The sequence below is a fragment of the Bos indicus x Bos taurus genome, chromosome 4 (genome assembly GCF_003369695.1).
Source record: "Bos indicus x Bos taurus breed Angus x Brahman F1 hybrid chromosome 4, Bos_hybrid_MaternalHap_v2.0, whole genome shotgun sequence".
NCBI lineage: Eukaryota > Metazoa > Chordata > Mammalia > Artiodactyla > Bovidae > Bos > Bos indicus x Bos taurus.
The window spans coordinates 81,141,572-81,159,492 of NC_040079.1; the positions used below are offsets into that span (position 1 = coordinate 81,141,572).

Here is a 17,921-nt window from a genome sequence, read left to right on the forward strand (position 1 = left end):
TTTCTGAAATTGTAATGCTGATCCCAACACACAGTGCTCTTTCATATTTTGGTAAATGTCAACAATTATTTCCAGAATATTGTCTTATCTGCTCTCAACCTGCTACATATATTCTAATTCTGAAAGGCTCAATTCCAATGTTAAATCCTCTCTTACATTTTCTTTAAGGTCCCTCAAAGAGCTGGACTTAGGAAAACAATGGATTAGCATCAAAGGGCCACATGAAATATACAAAGTTGAGCTTCTTTGAGGCCTGAAAGTATCATCTCAGCCTTCCTAATGTTGTAAAATATGTCTGCAAAATTGCTGAGAATAAAAAAAAAATAACACTAATTTATGACTGCTCAGCTTCTTTGAAAATGTCAGCCTTCTAGTTTAGTGATATTTAAAGGTGATAAAATCTGAAGCTAATTTGTAATTTTATCCCTCTAATGGCCACATTAAAAAATATAAGAAGAAATATCTGAATTCTAATAATATATTTTATTTAACTCAGTCACTCAAATAGTCAATTCAACATCAAAACAATATAAAAATTGAGAAAATAAATATTTTTTTCTTTCATGGTAAATTCTAAAATCTCAGTGTATTCTTATAACACATTTCAGTTCAGACTATGCACACTGCAAGCACTCAACACCCACTTGTGGTTATGGTTATACTGGACAACACAGTCTAAAAATCACTAATTCTCCAATAGTGTTGGAGTTTATTGAAGGTCCTTATTTCTATTTTTCAAAAAAGGTAAATCACATTTCCTGTTGGAAAAGGTAATGAGGACAACATGTTGTTTTATCTGATGAAAAATTCCTGTTTCATATATTCTTACTCCACTGACTAGGCCATTAGCCCAGTGGCAGTTAAAGCTTTTAACTAAGCATTGTGAAAACTCAAGTAGTGACTAATTCTATTTATCACACTCAAAAACCATTCTTATCTTGGAAGGTAATTATCTGAAAATTTGACCATAAAATAGTTACATATTTTATCATCAATATACTTTTGTGAAAGGTGTTGAAATCCCTGAATTGAAAACTAAATTCTCTGATGACTTATCTTTTCTATCTGCATATGTAAAATGGGCAAAATAATACTTACCTAAAAGACCGTCTCAAAAAAGTGACAGTTTTTAGCACAGGACTTGGTTTCATTTTTTAAAATAGTGGGGGTATTATTATTATGGAATATAAGTATCAAAGTTAGCACACTGCATCTTGCTGTTCATTTTTAGTACACTCACAAAAGGAGAAATGAAGAAATGTTTTGTTTTCAACATTTTTTTTCTAAGTCGACTTCTCAGGACTTGTGGTAGAATAGTCTACCTCAGCAAATTCTCACTGGACTTTTAACTATCTAAAGAATCACACTGTCACAACAAGTATACAAAACTGGCTTGGAAGGAATTGAGGCAAGGAAAAACTTGATTACGTCAATAAAAACACAATGGCTAGGGTTGGTAATTGACTTTCGTGGTATTTCATAGCACACTTGGCTGTATCTCTGTAGCTTGCAGCACAGCATCTATTACATACACACTCAAAATTTTGTTTGAAAAATCCGTCTCATATATTTGTCAATATTTTATGAAATGCTAACTGAAGACTAATTCAAATCAATGTCTAATTCTATTGGACACTTGATTCAGGAATCTTAAGGGTAAACCGTGCCAGGACCGACAGAAGACAAGGAATGGTACTGTGTGTAAGAAAAAGACAAAACATGCTTCAGCTCAACAAGGCATGCTGTGCATTTGGGAAAATTATTTTTAAATGAAGAATTGTAATACCTAAGGGACATGTGGAGAGCAAAATATATGAGATTTACTACAGGAATAACTGAGGACATGTTAAAAATCATTTACAACTCACAAAGGCAGTAGGAGAGGCCAGTAGAAGTTCGACCATAAGTAACTAATAATGAATGTGGGAGTTAACCCGGCCCCTCTATTGTGACTGCCTCGGAAGTAGTACATCAGGCTTGAGACGCCTCATCATTCCACAACAGAAACTTGAATATGAGGGAATGAGTGAGGCCAACTGACAACACTAAGAATAATTAAAATGCTAAGATCTAGAAAACTTGATTATTGACTCGAGAGAAAAATTAGTTATGAAAAGCCCTCACATTCCATTACTGCAGAAAGGATATATCCTATTTTAGTAATCACCTGTGCTTGAATTTCAAAAGTTTTGAGTTTTCATTTTTATTAATGCACATACATCATTTAATAATCACATGAATTTTAGCAAAGATAATTTCCCCGGAAAACTGCAGTGCTGAATTTCTTTGCCTTTCTACTATTTACTTGCTTATCTAATTGTACCTAAGAAAAATATTACTTCAAATTCCAAATAATCCAAAAATACCTACCCTCACATTCCTTTAATGTAGACTCCTAGGCCACCCTCCGCCTTGTTTTCCATTTCAGAGAACTTGGAGTCACCCCCACTCCCTTCTCAGCAACCCCTCCTACCACTCCAATATTTACTAGGTCACTTACCTTAACATCACTTCTAATCCAACACCAGGATTACTAAAATAGCTTCTTAACTTAAAACACTCATCAGACTGTATCATTCTCCAACCACACACTTTCCATTTGCTCTTCCATACCCCACTTAAGGATAGCTCATGGCCTTTCCATTCCCATCATTTCTCCTCTACTGCTTATGGCCCAGCCATGCCAACAAACCTGCAATTTTTTCAATGTGCACAACCCCTCATGCTTCCGTGCCTTTTTAATCGCTGGTGTTCTTTTTTTTTTTTTAATTATTTTTTTTAATTTTATTTTATTTTTAAACTTTACATAATTGTATTAGTTTTGCCAAATATCAAAATGAATCCATCACAGGTATACATGTGCTCCCCATCCTGAACCCTCCTCCCTCCTCCCTCCCCATACCATCCCCCTGGGTCGTCCCAGTGCACTAGCCCCAAGCATCCAGTATCGTGCATTGAACCTGGACTGGCAGCTCGTTTCTTACATGATATTTTACAGGTTTCAATGTCATTCTCCCAAATCTTCCCACCCTCTCCCTCTCCCACAGAGTCCATAAGACTGTTCTATATATCAGTGTCTCTTTTGCTGTCTCATACACCGGGTTATTGTTACCATCTTTCTAAATTCCATATATATGCGATAGTATACTGTATTGGTGTTTTTCCTTCTGGCTTACTTCACTCTGTATAATAGGCTCCAGTGTCATCCCCCTCATTAGAACTGATTCAAATGTATTCTTTTTAATGGCTGAATAATACTCCATTGTGTATATGTACCACTGCTTTCTTATCCATTCATCTGCTGATGGACATCTAGGTTGCTTCCATGTCCTGGCTATTATAAACAGTGCTGCAATGAACATTGGGGTACACGTGTCTCTTTCCCTTCTGGTTTCCTCAGTGTGTATGCCCAGCAGTGGAAGCAAAAATAAACAAATGGGACCTAATTAATTTTAAAAGCTTCTGCACATCAAAGGAAACTATTAGCAAGGTGAAAAGACAGCCTTCAGAATGGGAGAAAATAGCAAATGAAGCAACTGACACACAACTAATCTCAAAAATATACAAGCAACTCCTACAGCTCAACTCCAGAAAAATAAATAACCCAATCAAAAAATGGGCCAAAGAACTAAATAGACATTTCTCCAAAGAAGACATACAGATGGCTAACAAACACATGAAAAGATGCTCAACATCACTCATTATCAGAGAAATGCAAATCAAAACCACTATGAGGTACCATTTCACACCAGTCAGAATGGCTGCGATCCAAAAGTCTACAAGCAATAAATGCTGGAGATGGTGTGGAGAAAAGGGAACCCTCTTACACTGTTGGTGGGAATGCAAACTAGTACAGCCACTATGGAGAACAGTGTGGAGATTCCTTAAAAATCTGGTGTTCTTTTAATCTGAAATGATTGCCCGCCCCCCTCATCATCTACCTAGACTCTACTCATTCTTCAAAATCCCATTTTCAAGGAAAAGCAACCACTTTCTGACTTCTTTGGGTAAGTTGAGCCACTTCCCCAAGACACTCTGAGCAAACACACTATGAATACCCCGTAACAGCACTACATGTTATACGAGAAATGATGACTTAGCAAGTTATGCTCGACTTTCTTGACAACAAATGGTCTTTCTTGTTTATTTCTACAATTTCATCAATGCACTATGACAGGAAATTGTGAGGCATTGGGTAAATATTGGCTGAATGAACAAATGAATGAGTCATCATCCAATCAGAGACCTTGAAAACTGTTTAGAAGACCCGCATAGGAAATAACAAAATCAAATTCGCAGAAAAGACTAAATATAAGAGCTTATTCAATGACTTAGCAAATTTGATAGGAATTATAAGCTGATTCTGTACCAGCCTCATGCTATTTATGTATTAATTCTTCACCAACCCAATAACCACACACTCATGTGGTTGGCTATATCTTCAGATTCTATGGACATTCCTTCTACAACCCCAGTGAGGGAACCAAGGCAGAGAGAGGTTAAATCTGTATTCTCAACCACTACAATAATATTGCCTTATGAGAGATATAAATCCGAATGATAGCTCTTGCTTTCAAACAGTTCAAAATGAAACAGACAACATGGCCATTTGAAAATATTAGTCTGTAGTGTGAGATTCATGTTATAATATTGTTATGATATGGGGTAGGGAATAGGTGTGGAAAATATAAAACACTATAGACATCAATGACTCATTCAAAGGAATTTTCACTTTGGAAGGAATCTCTGAGATTTATCCTTCTGTCCACTTTGATCTTTACCATTTGGACCTTTCTATACATTAGGAACAACCTAAAGACTCAAAACCTGATGTTTAAAACTAAAACTAAAATATTTCATCAGAAACCATTTGATGATTGAAAGCACAAGTTTCCAAATAAATATAGTACTAATTGAGATAAGAAAAAATAAATGATATTCTAAATGTGTCAACTAAGTTTCCAGTGCTTATTCAAAGTTAAATTACCCAACAAATGTGTTTTTTAAATGTACTTTGGGAAAAAAAAAGTATGGAAGAAAAGATACAAAAGAAAAAAAAAATCTACATTTGAATTTTGGATTTAAAAATGTTTTAAAAAGCTCAGAAGATTTCTAAAGCCTGGATATATATGCTTTCTAAATGAATGAAAAATAGCACTATTACTTAATCCTACAGAGCTGTAACTACCAGGATATTGAAATTCAGATACTATAACTCAATAATAAAAGACAAAGGGGATGGTACGGGGAGGGAGGAGGGAGGAGGGTTCAGGATGGGGAATACGTGTATATCTGTGGTGGATTCATGTTGATATATGACAAAACCAATACAACATTGTAAAGTTAAAAAATAAAATCCTTAAGTCTCCAGAAAAATAAAAAAATAAAAGACAAAGGGGATAGCATTGATACTTACATTAAGCAGCTGTTCAAAAGCAAAACTAAATCCCTTCTTATAATCTGTGATTCCTTTTGCTGTGATATTATTCACTGCATCTTTCAGCACTTTCTTATTTCTCACATTTGCTTGGACAAGGTGCTGAAAACAGCTTACATCCTGGGCATTGCTGTTAAACTGCAAAAGATAAAAAGGTAAATATATAAATGAACATTAAAATCAATCATGTAATTTTCACTGAATTCATGTTATACTTCTCAATCCTAACGCACTGCTTTCTCGTTCAGAAAGAAAAGTGAATAGACTGGTAACAAAAGTGCACTACAGATCAAACAGTAATTTCATCTAAGCCCCAAGTCCTATTGTAACAGTAATTAAGCCGCTCAGTTACATTCCTGAAGCTAGCTTGGTTTCCCTGATGATAAATTTGGGATTTGAGTTATCTGAGGTCCCTTCCAGCTCTCAAATTTTATGAGCATTTAGATTAAAAAAAAACAAAAAACAAAAAACAACTCAACAATGAAATAAATTCAGAATCCAGAAATGATATGATGATGCCTGCAGAGAATACAGGAGAAACTGAGCGTTTTACTTGCCTCACATAAGGGAAAGCTTAATGGAAATGCAGTACATGGAATGATAGGAATGGGGGTTTAACATATTTGAAATTTGATGGTAGTCTCACCATGAGAGTGAAAACAGGACAATAATCTCAAAGAATCAAGAACAACAAGTGGCCTTTCAGCACTATCACTCTAGAGGTTCTACAAGGAAAACAGCTGAATCATGGAGCAAGACAATGGGCAGGCAGGTCACTGCAGAGCTACTGCTGTGAGCGATAAGGGCCTGAAGTCCAAAGAGGCTGCAGGAGGAGAAAACAAGCTCTAACAATATCTGCCCAAACTGAAAATTTAAGAATGATCACCAAAGTAATTTCACCAACCACATACAAAGTATTTATATAGTTCACAGGATATTTCCAAAAAGATAGAAACAATAAGATTTCAGCAAGAAGACCAGGGAGCTGCTATGAGGGGATCATCCTATCATTTATTACCTCTGCTGTGCATACAAGCCCCTTAGGCTCTTGGGGCTAGACTGTCATATCTGCAATAGAATAATAATAATAACAAAAACATTCGTGCTAAAAGGGGCTAGATAGATCAAATAATGAAGATATTCTCAGATCAAAAACATAGGTGTGGGAAGGGGAGGGAGGTTCAAGAGAGAGGGGATATATATATATATATATATATATATATATAAAATTATGGCTGATTTGTGTTTTACTGTAGAACCAACACAATACTATAAAGCAATTACCCTCCCATTAAATAATAAAAGTGTATCATAAGCCAAAACATAAATTTTACATAGTGATTATATACTCTTACAAATACCATTCTTTTTTCTCTGAAGGTCCTCCCTGAACACTGATATGATGAACTGTGCCCCTCACCACTCTATGAAGCAAACATTCGCTGGCAGCCTGTTGTATGCCCCGGACTGCATGTGCCAGCTGAGAGCCCTGTGCCTTCAGACGTGAGGTAGATTATCCACACACATACACAAGGTTTGCTTTGTGCTCCACTGACTATCTTCTCTACAAATATTAAGCATTTATGCTTTTGAAATGATCTACAATTAAGTTATTATTATCCACGAGAAACCTTAAGCATAGTTAAAAGACTTGTCCATACTCACATAGGAAATAATAGAGAGTCAGGATTCAAACCAGCACTGTGGCAGGAGTCTGGGATTTTAACTACTCATGCAGCACCTCTCAAAATATTACAATAAATCATGATGTGTTCTGTAAAGCAATATAATATTAAGCTCTAAGAGATAATGGGTTCTAATTCAGACTGTGAGCAGTTGGAGGAAAGTTTCCCTAAGAAATGGCATTTCCTGTGATTCCAAAGAAATGTTTCCTTGAAAACAGTAGAGGAAGAACTTTCCAGACAAACAGAACACATGCAAAAAGCCCCTTATGTGACAGAAAGAAAAAAACAAAAAAACCCTCTTAGGGAAACATGAAAATGGAGAGTTTAGCTCAGCCACATAAAAATGACCTCAGGCAGGAGGCAGGCTTGGACTGTGCAGTGTCTGATGGAAATGCTGAACAATCAGGAACGTATTTTCTGTTGAACAGCCAGTCACAAAAAGTTTTAACTCAAATGTAAAATAATTTAAACTAGAACTTAAATAGCTCACCGTAGCTGCTGTTTGGAATGTAGTTTTAAGGTCCTGCTGCTGCTGCTAAGTCGCTTCAGTTGTGTCCGACTCTGTGCGACCCCATAAATGGTAGCCCACTAGGCTCCTCTGTCCCTGGGATTCTCCAGGCAAGAACACTGGAGTGGGTTGCCATTTCCTTTTCCAATGCATGAAAGTGAAAAGTGAAAGTGAAGTCGCTCAGTCGTGCCCGACTCTTAGCGACCCCATGGACTGCAGCCCACCAGGCTTCTCCATCCATGGGATTTTCCAGGCAAGAGTACTGGAGTGGGGTGCCATTGCCTTCTCCAAGTTTTAAGGTGAGCGAAATGTAAAGGATGAAAAATAAGCAGAAGGCTACTGTAGTAACCTAGCTTACTAGACCAAGGGATTTTGTTATTCATGGAAGTGGTCAAAGAGAGGGATTCAAGACTTATTTTGGAGACAGAATCACTAGGCAGTGGTGGTGGAGACTAAGAAAAGAGTGGTGTCTTGAATGACTGCCAGGTTTCTGACATGGGTATCTGGGTGGCTGGAGAAAGGATGGGTTCAGGGACACTTGAGGATTAGAGAAGAGAGGCAGAGAGTTCAAGTGCGGGTGAGATTTCAACATGTGAGATACACAAATGAAAATGTCAAGAAATCATGTTAAAAGCAATAGGCTCAAAAGAAGTCTTGATTAAATATTAAAAAAACGGAGAGCTTCAGCAGAAAAATTTGGTTTAAAACCATGTGAATAAAAGTGAAGCAGAGGAGGAGTCCTTGAGAAAACTGAGTGGGAGTAAGTTCCCATGGAGGCAGGAAGGAAATCAGGAGATGGGACTGTCTTAGATGACGAGAGGGGAAAAAGAACAACGGTCTCAAGTAGAACACATTGTGGTACAGAGACAGAAAAGACGAGGACTTAAAGGAGCCCACTGAACTCATCCAGTTGCACAGGCAGCATCTGGAGGCGGGGTGGAACATAACTGGAACGATGGAGGCACTGAACAACAGTGACAAGGATTGGCCTTGCAGAGCAAGTGTTCAGAGCACCTCGGCTGAGAGGCAGAGAAGGAAAAGGGTGGGCCCTACGGGGACAGACTAGGGTCAAGGAAAGTCTTCAAAGCGAAGGGTCATCAGAGCAACAGAGGATATATATTGAAGAGAAAAGGAAGAAAATGATGCGGGAAACAGAACAGAGGTGAAAACCAAATCTCTTGCGAAGACGGGGAAGGATGGGATACGGATGGCTTGTAGAAGAACAACCCTTTAAGAAACCATGTACAGTGTCCACTTCATTGTTCTAGGAAAGAAGACTGAGGGCTAAATATAGACAATGGGTGTATGGAAATTCGATGTGGGAGGATGACACTGTTGCTTGTGGCTTTTGTCTCGAATGGACTATGAGGCAAAGCCATCAGGATAAAGGCAGAGGTGGAAGGTTTGGAGAGAGTATAGATAAAATAGGAAGTAAAATGTCCTCATTAGAAAAGACCCTGATGCTGGGAAAGATTGAGGGCAGGAGAAGGGGACGACAGAGGAGGAGATGGCTGGATGGCATCACTGACTCAGTGGACATGAGTCTGAGCAAGCTCCAGGAGATGGTGATGGACAGGGAAGCCTGGTATGCTGCAGTCTATGGGGTCCCAAAGAGTTGGCCACAACTGAGTGACTGAACAACAACAAAAATGTCCCACACAGATAAATACTCAGTTCTTTTTCAGTTTTACTTTGAACGCTACGTTCAGGTACATCATATATATGAGAACAAAGCTTTGATATACTTGTTTTCTGGTTTTAATAAATTCAAACATTGAAAATACCGTATCTTTTATTATTATTATTTTGTCTGTGCCACAGAGCATGTGGGATCTTAGTTCCCTGAGCGGGTATCAAACCTGTGCCCCTGCAGGAAAGAGTGGAGCCTTAAACACTGGACCAACAGGGAAGTCCCTGAATATTATCTTCAGATCTGAAATGCACTGCCTTTTTTCTCACATTATTTGATAATCTGACACAATCTTAATCTACATATTCTGTTCTGAAAGTAGAAGAATGTGAGAATTCCCATGTTAGAAAGTAAATGAAATAAAATAAAGCAAAAGTAAACAATAGATTGTCAATACATTAATAGTAAAACGTCTGACCTTAAAAAATAATTAGAAATTATTACAGGGCATGTTATTATGTGATTTAGTTAAATCATAAAACTTGATAAAGTTACAAGTTATATAAAAAATGAACATTGAATAATATATTGCCCTGAGTCTTTCAGTTGACCTTGACCTGCTTTTAACACAAAAAAGGAAAGTATCTCATTAAATCACTTCAACACAAACTGATTAAATGTAAATTTGATTCATTAAATACAAATTCAGTGATGTATAACAGAAATACCACAATTAAAAATGCATAAATAATGCAGAGAAAAGAATAACTTACAAGGTATAAGTCCCTATGGCAAATTTTATTCTCAAAGAAAGAGATAAGAAATGTGAAAATTTCCAGCTTAGGTAAGTATATATTTCACAGATATCTTAGGCTTACTTGCTTTTAGAATAGAAAAAGAATAACAGATTTACTTTCATGAACTGAAACTGCACAACCTTCTTTCAACTAAACAACTTTACAACTGAACAACTATCACTCATAAAACTTTGAAATACTACACGGTGACTGAAAATATACTTAAGGAGTCCTGCTTTTTTCATCTTTTAAGAAAATACTTCTTTTACATATGTACACTTAATTAACCCTAAAAAGTGTGTTAGTTGCTCAGTCGTGTCCGACTCTTTGCAACCCCATGGACTGTAGCCTTGCCAGGCTCCTCTGTCCATGGAATTCTCCAGGCAAGAATACTGGAGTGGGTTCCCATTTCCTTTTCCAGGGGATCTTCTTGACCCAGGGATCAAACCCAGGTCTCTCTTCATTGCAGACAGATTCTTTACCACCTCAGCTATCAGGAAAGCCCTACCAGCCCCGCTGATGCTGCTAAGTCACTTCAGTCGTGTCCAACTCTGTGCGACCCCATAGATGGTAACCCACCAGGCTCCGCTGTCCCTGGGATTCTCCAGGCAAGAACATTGGAGTGGGTTGCCATTTCCTTCTCCAATGCATAAAAGCAAAAGTAACGTCACTCAGTCATGTCTGACTCTTTGCGACCCCATGGACTGCAGCCTACCAGGCTCTTCCGTCCATGGGATTTTCCAAGCAAGAGTACGGGAGTGGGTTGCCATTAACCCTACACAGACTCAAATTGAAACTAACATCATACTCATTCCTTTCCTGATCCCAGAAAATTCAACCAAGTAGGTTCCTTCCTAGAGGTGCTGAGAAAATCTGCTAGCACACTGAGCCAGGAAGGTGTGTGGGCTAACGTATGCATCTGGGGTAGAATTCAGGAGGGATGTGTCTCTCTGCCCCAGAACTCAGACATTCTTTTGTTCTCCTCTTTCATATACCCTGCTCCTTCCACTTATTACTCTTTTCTTCACTTGCCTGTCCACTTACCTCAACATTCTCTCCTTATAAAAGGCTTTCATGATCTTCCTTGACTAGGTCAAATCATCCCCATTAAAAGTTCTCATAGGCCTAAATCTATCTTTTATATGGAATACATCATGTTTATAATTCTGTATTTCTTTCTATGATATTCTGATTAAACTTTCAACTGGATTAAAAGCTATGGTCATAGAAAACATCCATCCTACCACTGTAAATGACATAGTAATAGGTATACATATAGTTGGTATACAATAAACATGAAAACAATATTTACTGAATGAATATGTGGAGTTTAAGAAAATTAGAAAACAGGGCACAGACATCAATCAATTATTGAACTAAAGGCTTCTAAGTGTAGGAACTGTATTTTAGTTCTCCATATCTTATTGAATGTGTACATCTGTAAATATACTTTGTCCAAACAGATACTACTAAAATATCCAAATGAAGATGTATGCTGAACACCCAGCACGGAGCCCAACACATAGTATATTTTAAATCAGCTGCAACTCTGTGGTTTTAAAAACTATTTTAGTAAAACCATTAGTATACTCCACATGATGAAATAAGAATGGATTCCTATATTCACGAGACAGATTCATATAAGCAATATCAGCTTTAGTGAGCTTACATAAAGTTCATTAGTGTAATGATACAAGTGTCCCTCAATCATTAGTTTAGTGATTGAAACAGTCTCTGAGCATAACCAGGAACAGTAAATGTCAGTGCTTCCAATGAACTTTCCTATTAAATATCACAGTTAAGTACACACACCAAATTAAAAGATACTTTAGGGCCCAAACAAACTGTCAATTTCTCAAGTGAAATATTTTAAACCTTTGGTTTTGAAAAGGCGGTGTCTATTTTTTGTTTTGATATCCTGAATAAGAAAAAAAAAACACAAAATATTTCTGAGAGAGGAGGCTCTACGCCTCATTGGATTAATTTAGGATACAAACACTGAAAGGCTGGCACTGCCTGATATACACAAATCAAAGAAGCATCAAATTCCTAGAAAGCAACCCTGTTGAGGAATGGCACCTATAATAACCTTCACGGAGCACAAAAGCTCACCCTGAAGAGGTTGGTGGGCTCAAGCAGTTTTCCTCTGTAATGCTGAAGAAGCAAAGGAAAAATAAACCCAAAACTGATATTCTTCTACTTCGAACTGCAGAGAAAATGTGACCTATTTATCACTGTCGATCACTCAGTATGCCTTTAATTACTTCATTTATGTATTTAAAATTCTTTCTTCTTTCGACATGAAAAAGTAATAAAGTGTAAAACTGTGGGCTCACACTGTGTAGATAGTCAGCAAAAACAAATCAAATTCAGACTGGCCTACCTTGGAACATGGGTATTTTTTAAAACTAGAAAATAGGTGTAAAATACTCTACATAGTGGTCTACTACAAATAGTTGATATAGCAAATTTATATTATATAAAATCATTTAGATGGAGTATCTAAGTTAAATAAACTACATAAAATTTTGCACATCAGGCAGTAGTTACAAATTATGATATCAGAAGCTATCCACATTCTGGACACCAGATGGCGATGCAGGAAAAGCAAAGCAAAGTGAACAGAGGCTGTGAGCTTTAAAGTCTAGGTTTTTTTTTTATTCCTACCAAAATATTTTCCCTTTATTTTGGTTTTTCCAGTTTTTGTAGGAAACTAGTAAATATTGTAAAGAAACAAAATGGTTATCCTAAAATCCGAGAAATAGCTCATAGCATTTACCCATATGCATATGCACCTAGTAAAGTAATGCTCAAATTCTCCAAGCCAGGCTTCAGCAGTACGTGAACCATGAACTTCCAGATGTTCAAGCTGGTTTTAGAAAAGGCAGAGGAACCAGAGATCAAATTGCCAACATCCGCTGGATCATGGAAAAAGCAAAAGAGAGTTCCAGAAAAACATCCATTTCTGCTTTATTGACTACGCCAAAGCCTTTGACTGTGTGGATCATAATAATCTGTGGAAAATTCTGAAAGAGATGGGAATACCAGACCACCTGACCTGCCTCTTGAGAAATCTGTCTGCAAATCAGGAAGCAACAGTTAGAATGGGACATGGAACAACAGACTGGTTCCAAGTAGGAAAAGGAGTATGTCAAGGCTGTATAGTGTCACTCTGCTTATTTAACTTACATGCAGAGTACATCATGAGAAACGCTCGGTTGGATGAAGCACAAGCTGGAATCAAGATTGCTGGGAGAAATATCAATAACCTCAGATACGCAGATGATACCACCCTTATGGCAGAAAGTGAAGAAGAACTAAATAGCATCTTGATGAAAGTGAAAGAGGAGAGTGAAAAAGTTGGCTTAAAGCTGAACATTCAGAAAACTAAGATCACGGCATCTGGTCACATCACTTCATGGCAAACAGATGGGGAAACAGTGGAAACAGTGTCAGACTTTATGTTTTTGGGCTCCAAAATCACTGCAGATGGTGATTGCAGCCACAAAATTTAAAGACACTTACTTCTTGGAAGGAAAGTTATCACCAACCTAGACAGCAAGTTAAAAAGCAGAGACATTACTTTGTCAACAAAGGTCCATCTAGTCAAGGCTGTGGTTTTTCCAGTAGTCATGTATGGATGTGAGAGTTGGACTATAAAGAAAGCTGAGCGCCGAAGAATTGATGCTTCTGAACTGTGGTGTTGGAGAAGACTCCTGAGAGTCCCTTGGACTGCAAGGAGATCCAATCAGTCCATCTTAAAAGAGATCAGTCCTGGGTGTTCATTGGAAGACTGATGTTGACGCTGAAATTCCAGTACTTTGGCCACCTAATGCAAAGAGCTGACTCATCTGAAAAGACCCTGATGCTGGGAAAGATTGAGGGCAGGAGTAGAAGGGGACGACAGAGGATGAGATGGTTGGAGGGCATCACCGACTCAATGGACATGAGTTTGGGTGAAATCCAGGAGTTGGTGACAGACAGGGAGGCCTGGCGTGCTGTGGTTCACTGGGTCTCGAAGAGTCGGACATGACTAAGCAACTGAACTGAACTGCATATGTACCTACTCCTAGTCAAGAATGATTTTAAGTTTTTTATATATTGCCAAATTACTTTTCAGATTCACTCTCACAAACACAACATTTTTACTTGCTAGATTGTAATTGAAAAGAATATTTCAATATTCAATTATTACTACAATTTGTTGATGGCAAGTGAAGTGAAACTTTTTTCATAAATTAGTTGACATAAAGCTGTGAATTGTAAGTTCTACTTTTTCCAGTTTGTTTTTTACCTTCTAATTTTAAATTTTGAACCTGTACTTTATGACTTCTTAAAATAGTTTTCGGAGAAGGCAATGGCACCCCACTCCAGTACTCTTGCCTGGAAAATCCCATGGACAGAGGAGCCTGGTAGGCTGCAGTCCATGGGGTCGCTAAGAGTCGGACACGACTGAACGACTTCACTTTCACTTTTTACTTTCATGCATTGGAGAAGGAAATGGCAACCCACTCCAGTGTTCTTGCCTGGAGAATCCCAGGGACGGGGGAGCCTGGTGGGCTGCCCTCTATGGGGTCGCACAGAGTCGGACATGACTAAAGTGACTTAGCATAGCATAGCGAAGCAGTTTTACATTTATAAAACCATCTACTATTAAGGTAAATACATGTCTGCACTCTCTAATATTTGATGCTTTGTTTGCTTATTTTACATTTTGGTTTTCAGTCATGGTGGAAATTATTACCCCCAATATTACGAAGTTACAATTAAAGTGCTTTTTCACATAGTCAATTTCCCTTTTATTGAATAATTTTTCATTCCTGACCCACTGTATATAATAAAAATTATGGATACATTTCCGTTAATAACTATAAATGTATTCCTTTACTATTTTCATGATTTTACTGGCTTTTAACTTTTTATTAGTAATAATTAATATAATAGCTAACATGTACTGAGAAGCACACTATGCCAATCAAAAACTGTCACATGTGTTAATTCACATAACCTTTACCAAGATTAAGGCCTTAGCTGTAACATGGTTTCCACTGTACAGTTGAGGAAATGAGGCTTAGAGTGTCAAAGAAAGTGCTCAGAGTCATGAAGTAACCAAGGTCAGAACTCTACTTCAAACTCCACCCCTTGAGACTTTCTCCGTGGTGCCTCATCACCTTCAGTTTATACCAGGAGGGTAAGCTGCCATACTCTGTCATGCTACTTTTTTCACTGAACTTCAGAATTATCTTCTGACAAATTAAAACCACATTTAGCAATTAATATTGGAACAAATTGGTATCTTTACAAGAATCAACTTTTCAATCCAGGAAGAATTCTCCATCAACCTCAATAAATGTATACATATATTTCAGATATTCATCTCTTAAAATGCAAGGCATCAATCAAGAAGATCAATCAAGATCAAAGAGTAAGACTTGGACATGGATTTCACCTCCCCTGACAAACACATCAAAAATATATCTATGTGTAGAACAGTTCTCACTGCATCTAACTGGAAACTGGGTAGGAAGGGAAGTCAAGTAATGGATAGGGACCTATGCCCCTCAGAAGGGACTCAAAGGAAAAGGGAGATTACACAGGCGGAGAGCCTCCTGGGGAGTGAACGGTGAGAGCCATAGACTGGGAGGCCTGATACTGGCTACCTACTCAGGGAAGATGAGAGGCTATTGCTGGCTGGAAGGCTTCTGGGATGAACAGGAGGGGTGTGAGAGGCCTGGACCCCACTTGGTGGGGGAATGCATGAGCTAGCCAGCCCTTAAATCAGGGATAGAAAGTGGAGAGAGACTTCTCTAGTGGCTGCTGGTTTCCCACAAGCACCCTGCTGCTCACCTCAGTCCAAGCTGAGAGGACGCTCTGGCCCCACTCACTCTATGTCACACTGGGCACTGGATCCAGGGTGGTCACAACCGAGCAGACTCAGCCCAGGCACACAAAGGTTACTCTGTCCCCAGGCAGAGCCCGGGTGGGCTGGCAGCAGCCACTGCCGCCACTTACTCACGCAGTGCCTCAGAAGAAGCCTGGGTTTCTGATGGCAGCTGCTCCATCTCCATCACACCTCATGCCCCAGTACACTCTGAGAGTCCAGATGGGCCCTGCCTGCCCTGTGATGTGTCTCTAAACAGAGAGGGGGCAGCAAAGTCTTGCGGTTGTGATGAGCTATGAGGGACAAAAGGGACTTGCAGCCAAGGCTGTGTCTGAGCAGAGCAAGAAAACAAGGGCAGGTGCCTGAAGGAGCAGCTCATCAGAGATAACTCAGATCTCTGTCTGCAGACGAGATAGGCCAAGAGGTCACTCGGGCCCCCTCTAGCTTGAGCACCCCTCCTTCTCTGAGGCAAGGATCCCATCCTGGAGAGGGGGAAAACACAAACTTAAAGAGAACAGAACCAACTCAGGCCTGACCATAAAGGCTTTTCCCCAACAAGGTGGGATCAGACCCCACATCCCATAGGGCAGTGACGTCCACAGAGCAGAGGGGAAGCCTTGCCTCACATCCAGCTCCAGCTTTAACCCCTCTGTGTGCAGCCCTGCCTCTACCAAGGTGACAGATGTCAGCATATCCTGAAAAAGATGTCACTTGCATTCACATCAAACCAGCTCTCCCACGAAAGGGCAAATGAGCACACGCAGTCTGTATAGGGACAGACTGCACCCACAAAAGAACACACATTTAAGACTGCAGTAGGTAACTGTTTCCTCTAAATTCACTGAGACAGAGGAATTTAAGCAAATTATAAGGCAGAGGAACTGCTATCAACTGGAAAAGCAAGAGAAAACCCCTGAAAAAAAAAGAACTAACGAAACAATTTACGAGATTAAGAATTCAAAGCGTTGGTAATAAAAATGTTAATTTATTAAGGAAAAGAATAGATGAATACAGTGAAAAATTTGAGAAATCTAGAAAATAATATAAAGACTCAAACAGAAATAAAGAATACAATAACTAGAAAAAGAAAAAAAGGAAAACCAATACTGTAAGGAATGAGTGGGAGACTAAGTGATACAGAAGAATGCATAAGTGATCTGGAAGGCTGAATAATGAAAATCATCCTTTAGAAGAGCAAAAAGAAGAATTTCAGAAATGAAAACAGTTTTAACAGCTCTTTGTATTGGGAGAACAATAAGTATACCAATATTCGCATTAAAGAGGTCCCAAAGGAGAAGAGAGAGAAAAGGGCATCTAAAATGTATTTGAGGGACCTACGGCTGACAAGCATAGGTCCCTCTGGCTAAAAGAGAGGGCATGATACATTCAAAGTCCTGAAAGGAAAAATCTGCAACCCAAGATACTCTACCCAAGATTATAATTTCAAATAGACGCAGAGACAAAGAATTTCTCAGACAAGCAAAAACTAAGAGATCATCAATACTAAACACAGCCTGAAAGAAACGTCAAAGGGTCTTCTCTAAATGAAAAAGAAGTAAAAATCTATATGAAAGGAAAAATCCTACTATGAAATGCAAATATATTGAAAGTACTAAGGATCAACCACTTACATATGCCAATATGAAGATTAAAAGACAAAAAACTGTAAAAGCAAACATGCGTGCATGCTGAGTTGCTTCAGTTGTGTCCAACTCTTTATGACCCTATGCACTGCAGCCCGCCAGGCTCCTCTGTCCATGGGGATTCTCCAGGCAAGAATACTGGAGTGGATTCCCATACCCTCCTCCTGGGGATCTTCCTGACCCAGGGATCAAATCCATGTCTCATGTCTCCTTCATTGGGAGGCAGGTTCTTTACCACTAGCGCCACCCGAAAACAATCATAACTACAATAATTATGGGATAAACATGAAAATGCAAAATATGACATCAAAAACACAAAATGTAGGGGACAGGAATAAAA

The 17,921-nt window shown here is 38.6% G+C and overlaps 1 protein-coding gene across 15 annotated transcripts in view; it reads right to left on the minus strand.

Moving 5' to 3' along the window:
• Positions 1–17,921, minus strand: part of CACNA2D1 (calcium voltage-gated channel auxiliary subunit alpha2delta 1) — a 520,495-nt gene that overhangs the window by 85,266 nt on the left and 417,308 nt on the right. For all 15 annotated transcript variants that reach the window (XM_027539817.1, XM_027539824.1, XM_027539819.1 and 12 more), the window contains exon 11: positions 5,417–5,575. In XM_027539817.1, coding sequence (XP_027395618.1) covers positions 5,417–5,575 — 159 coding nt within the window. The remainder of the gene's footprint in view (positions 1–5,416; positions 5,576–17,921) is intronic.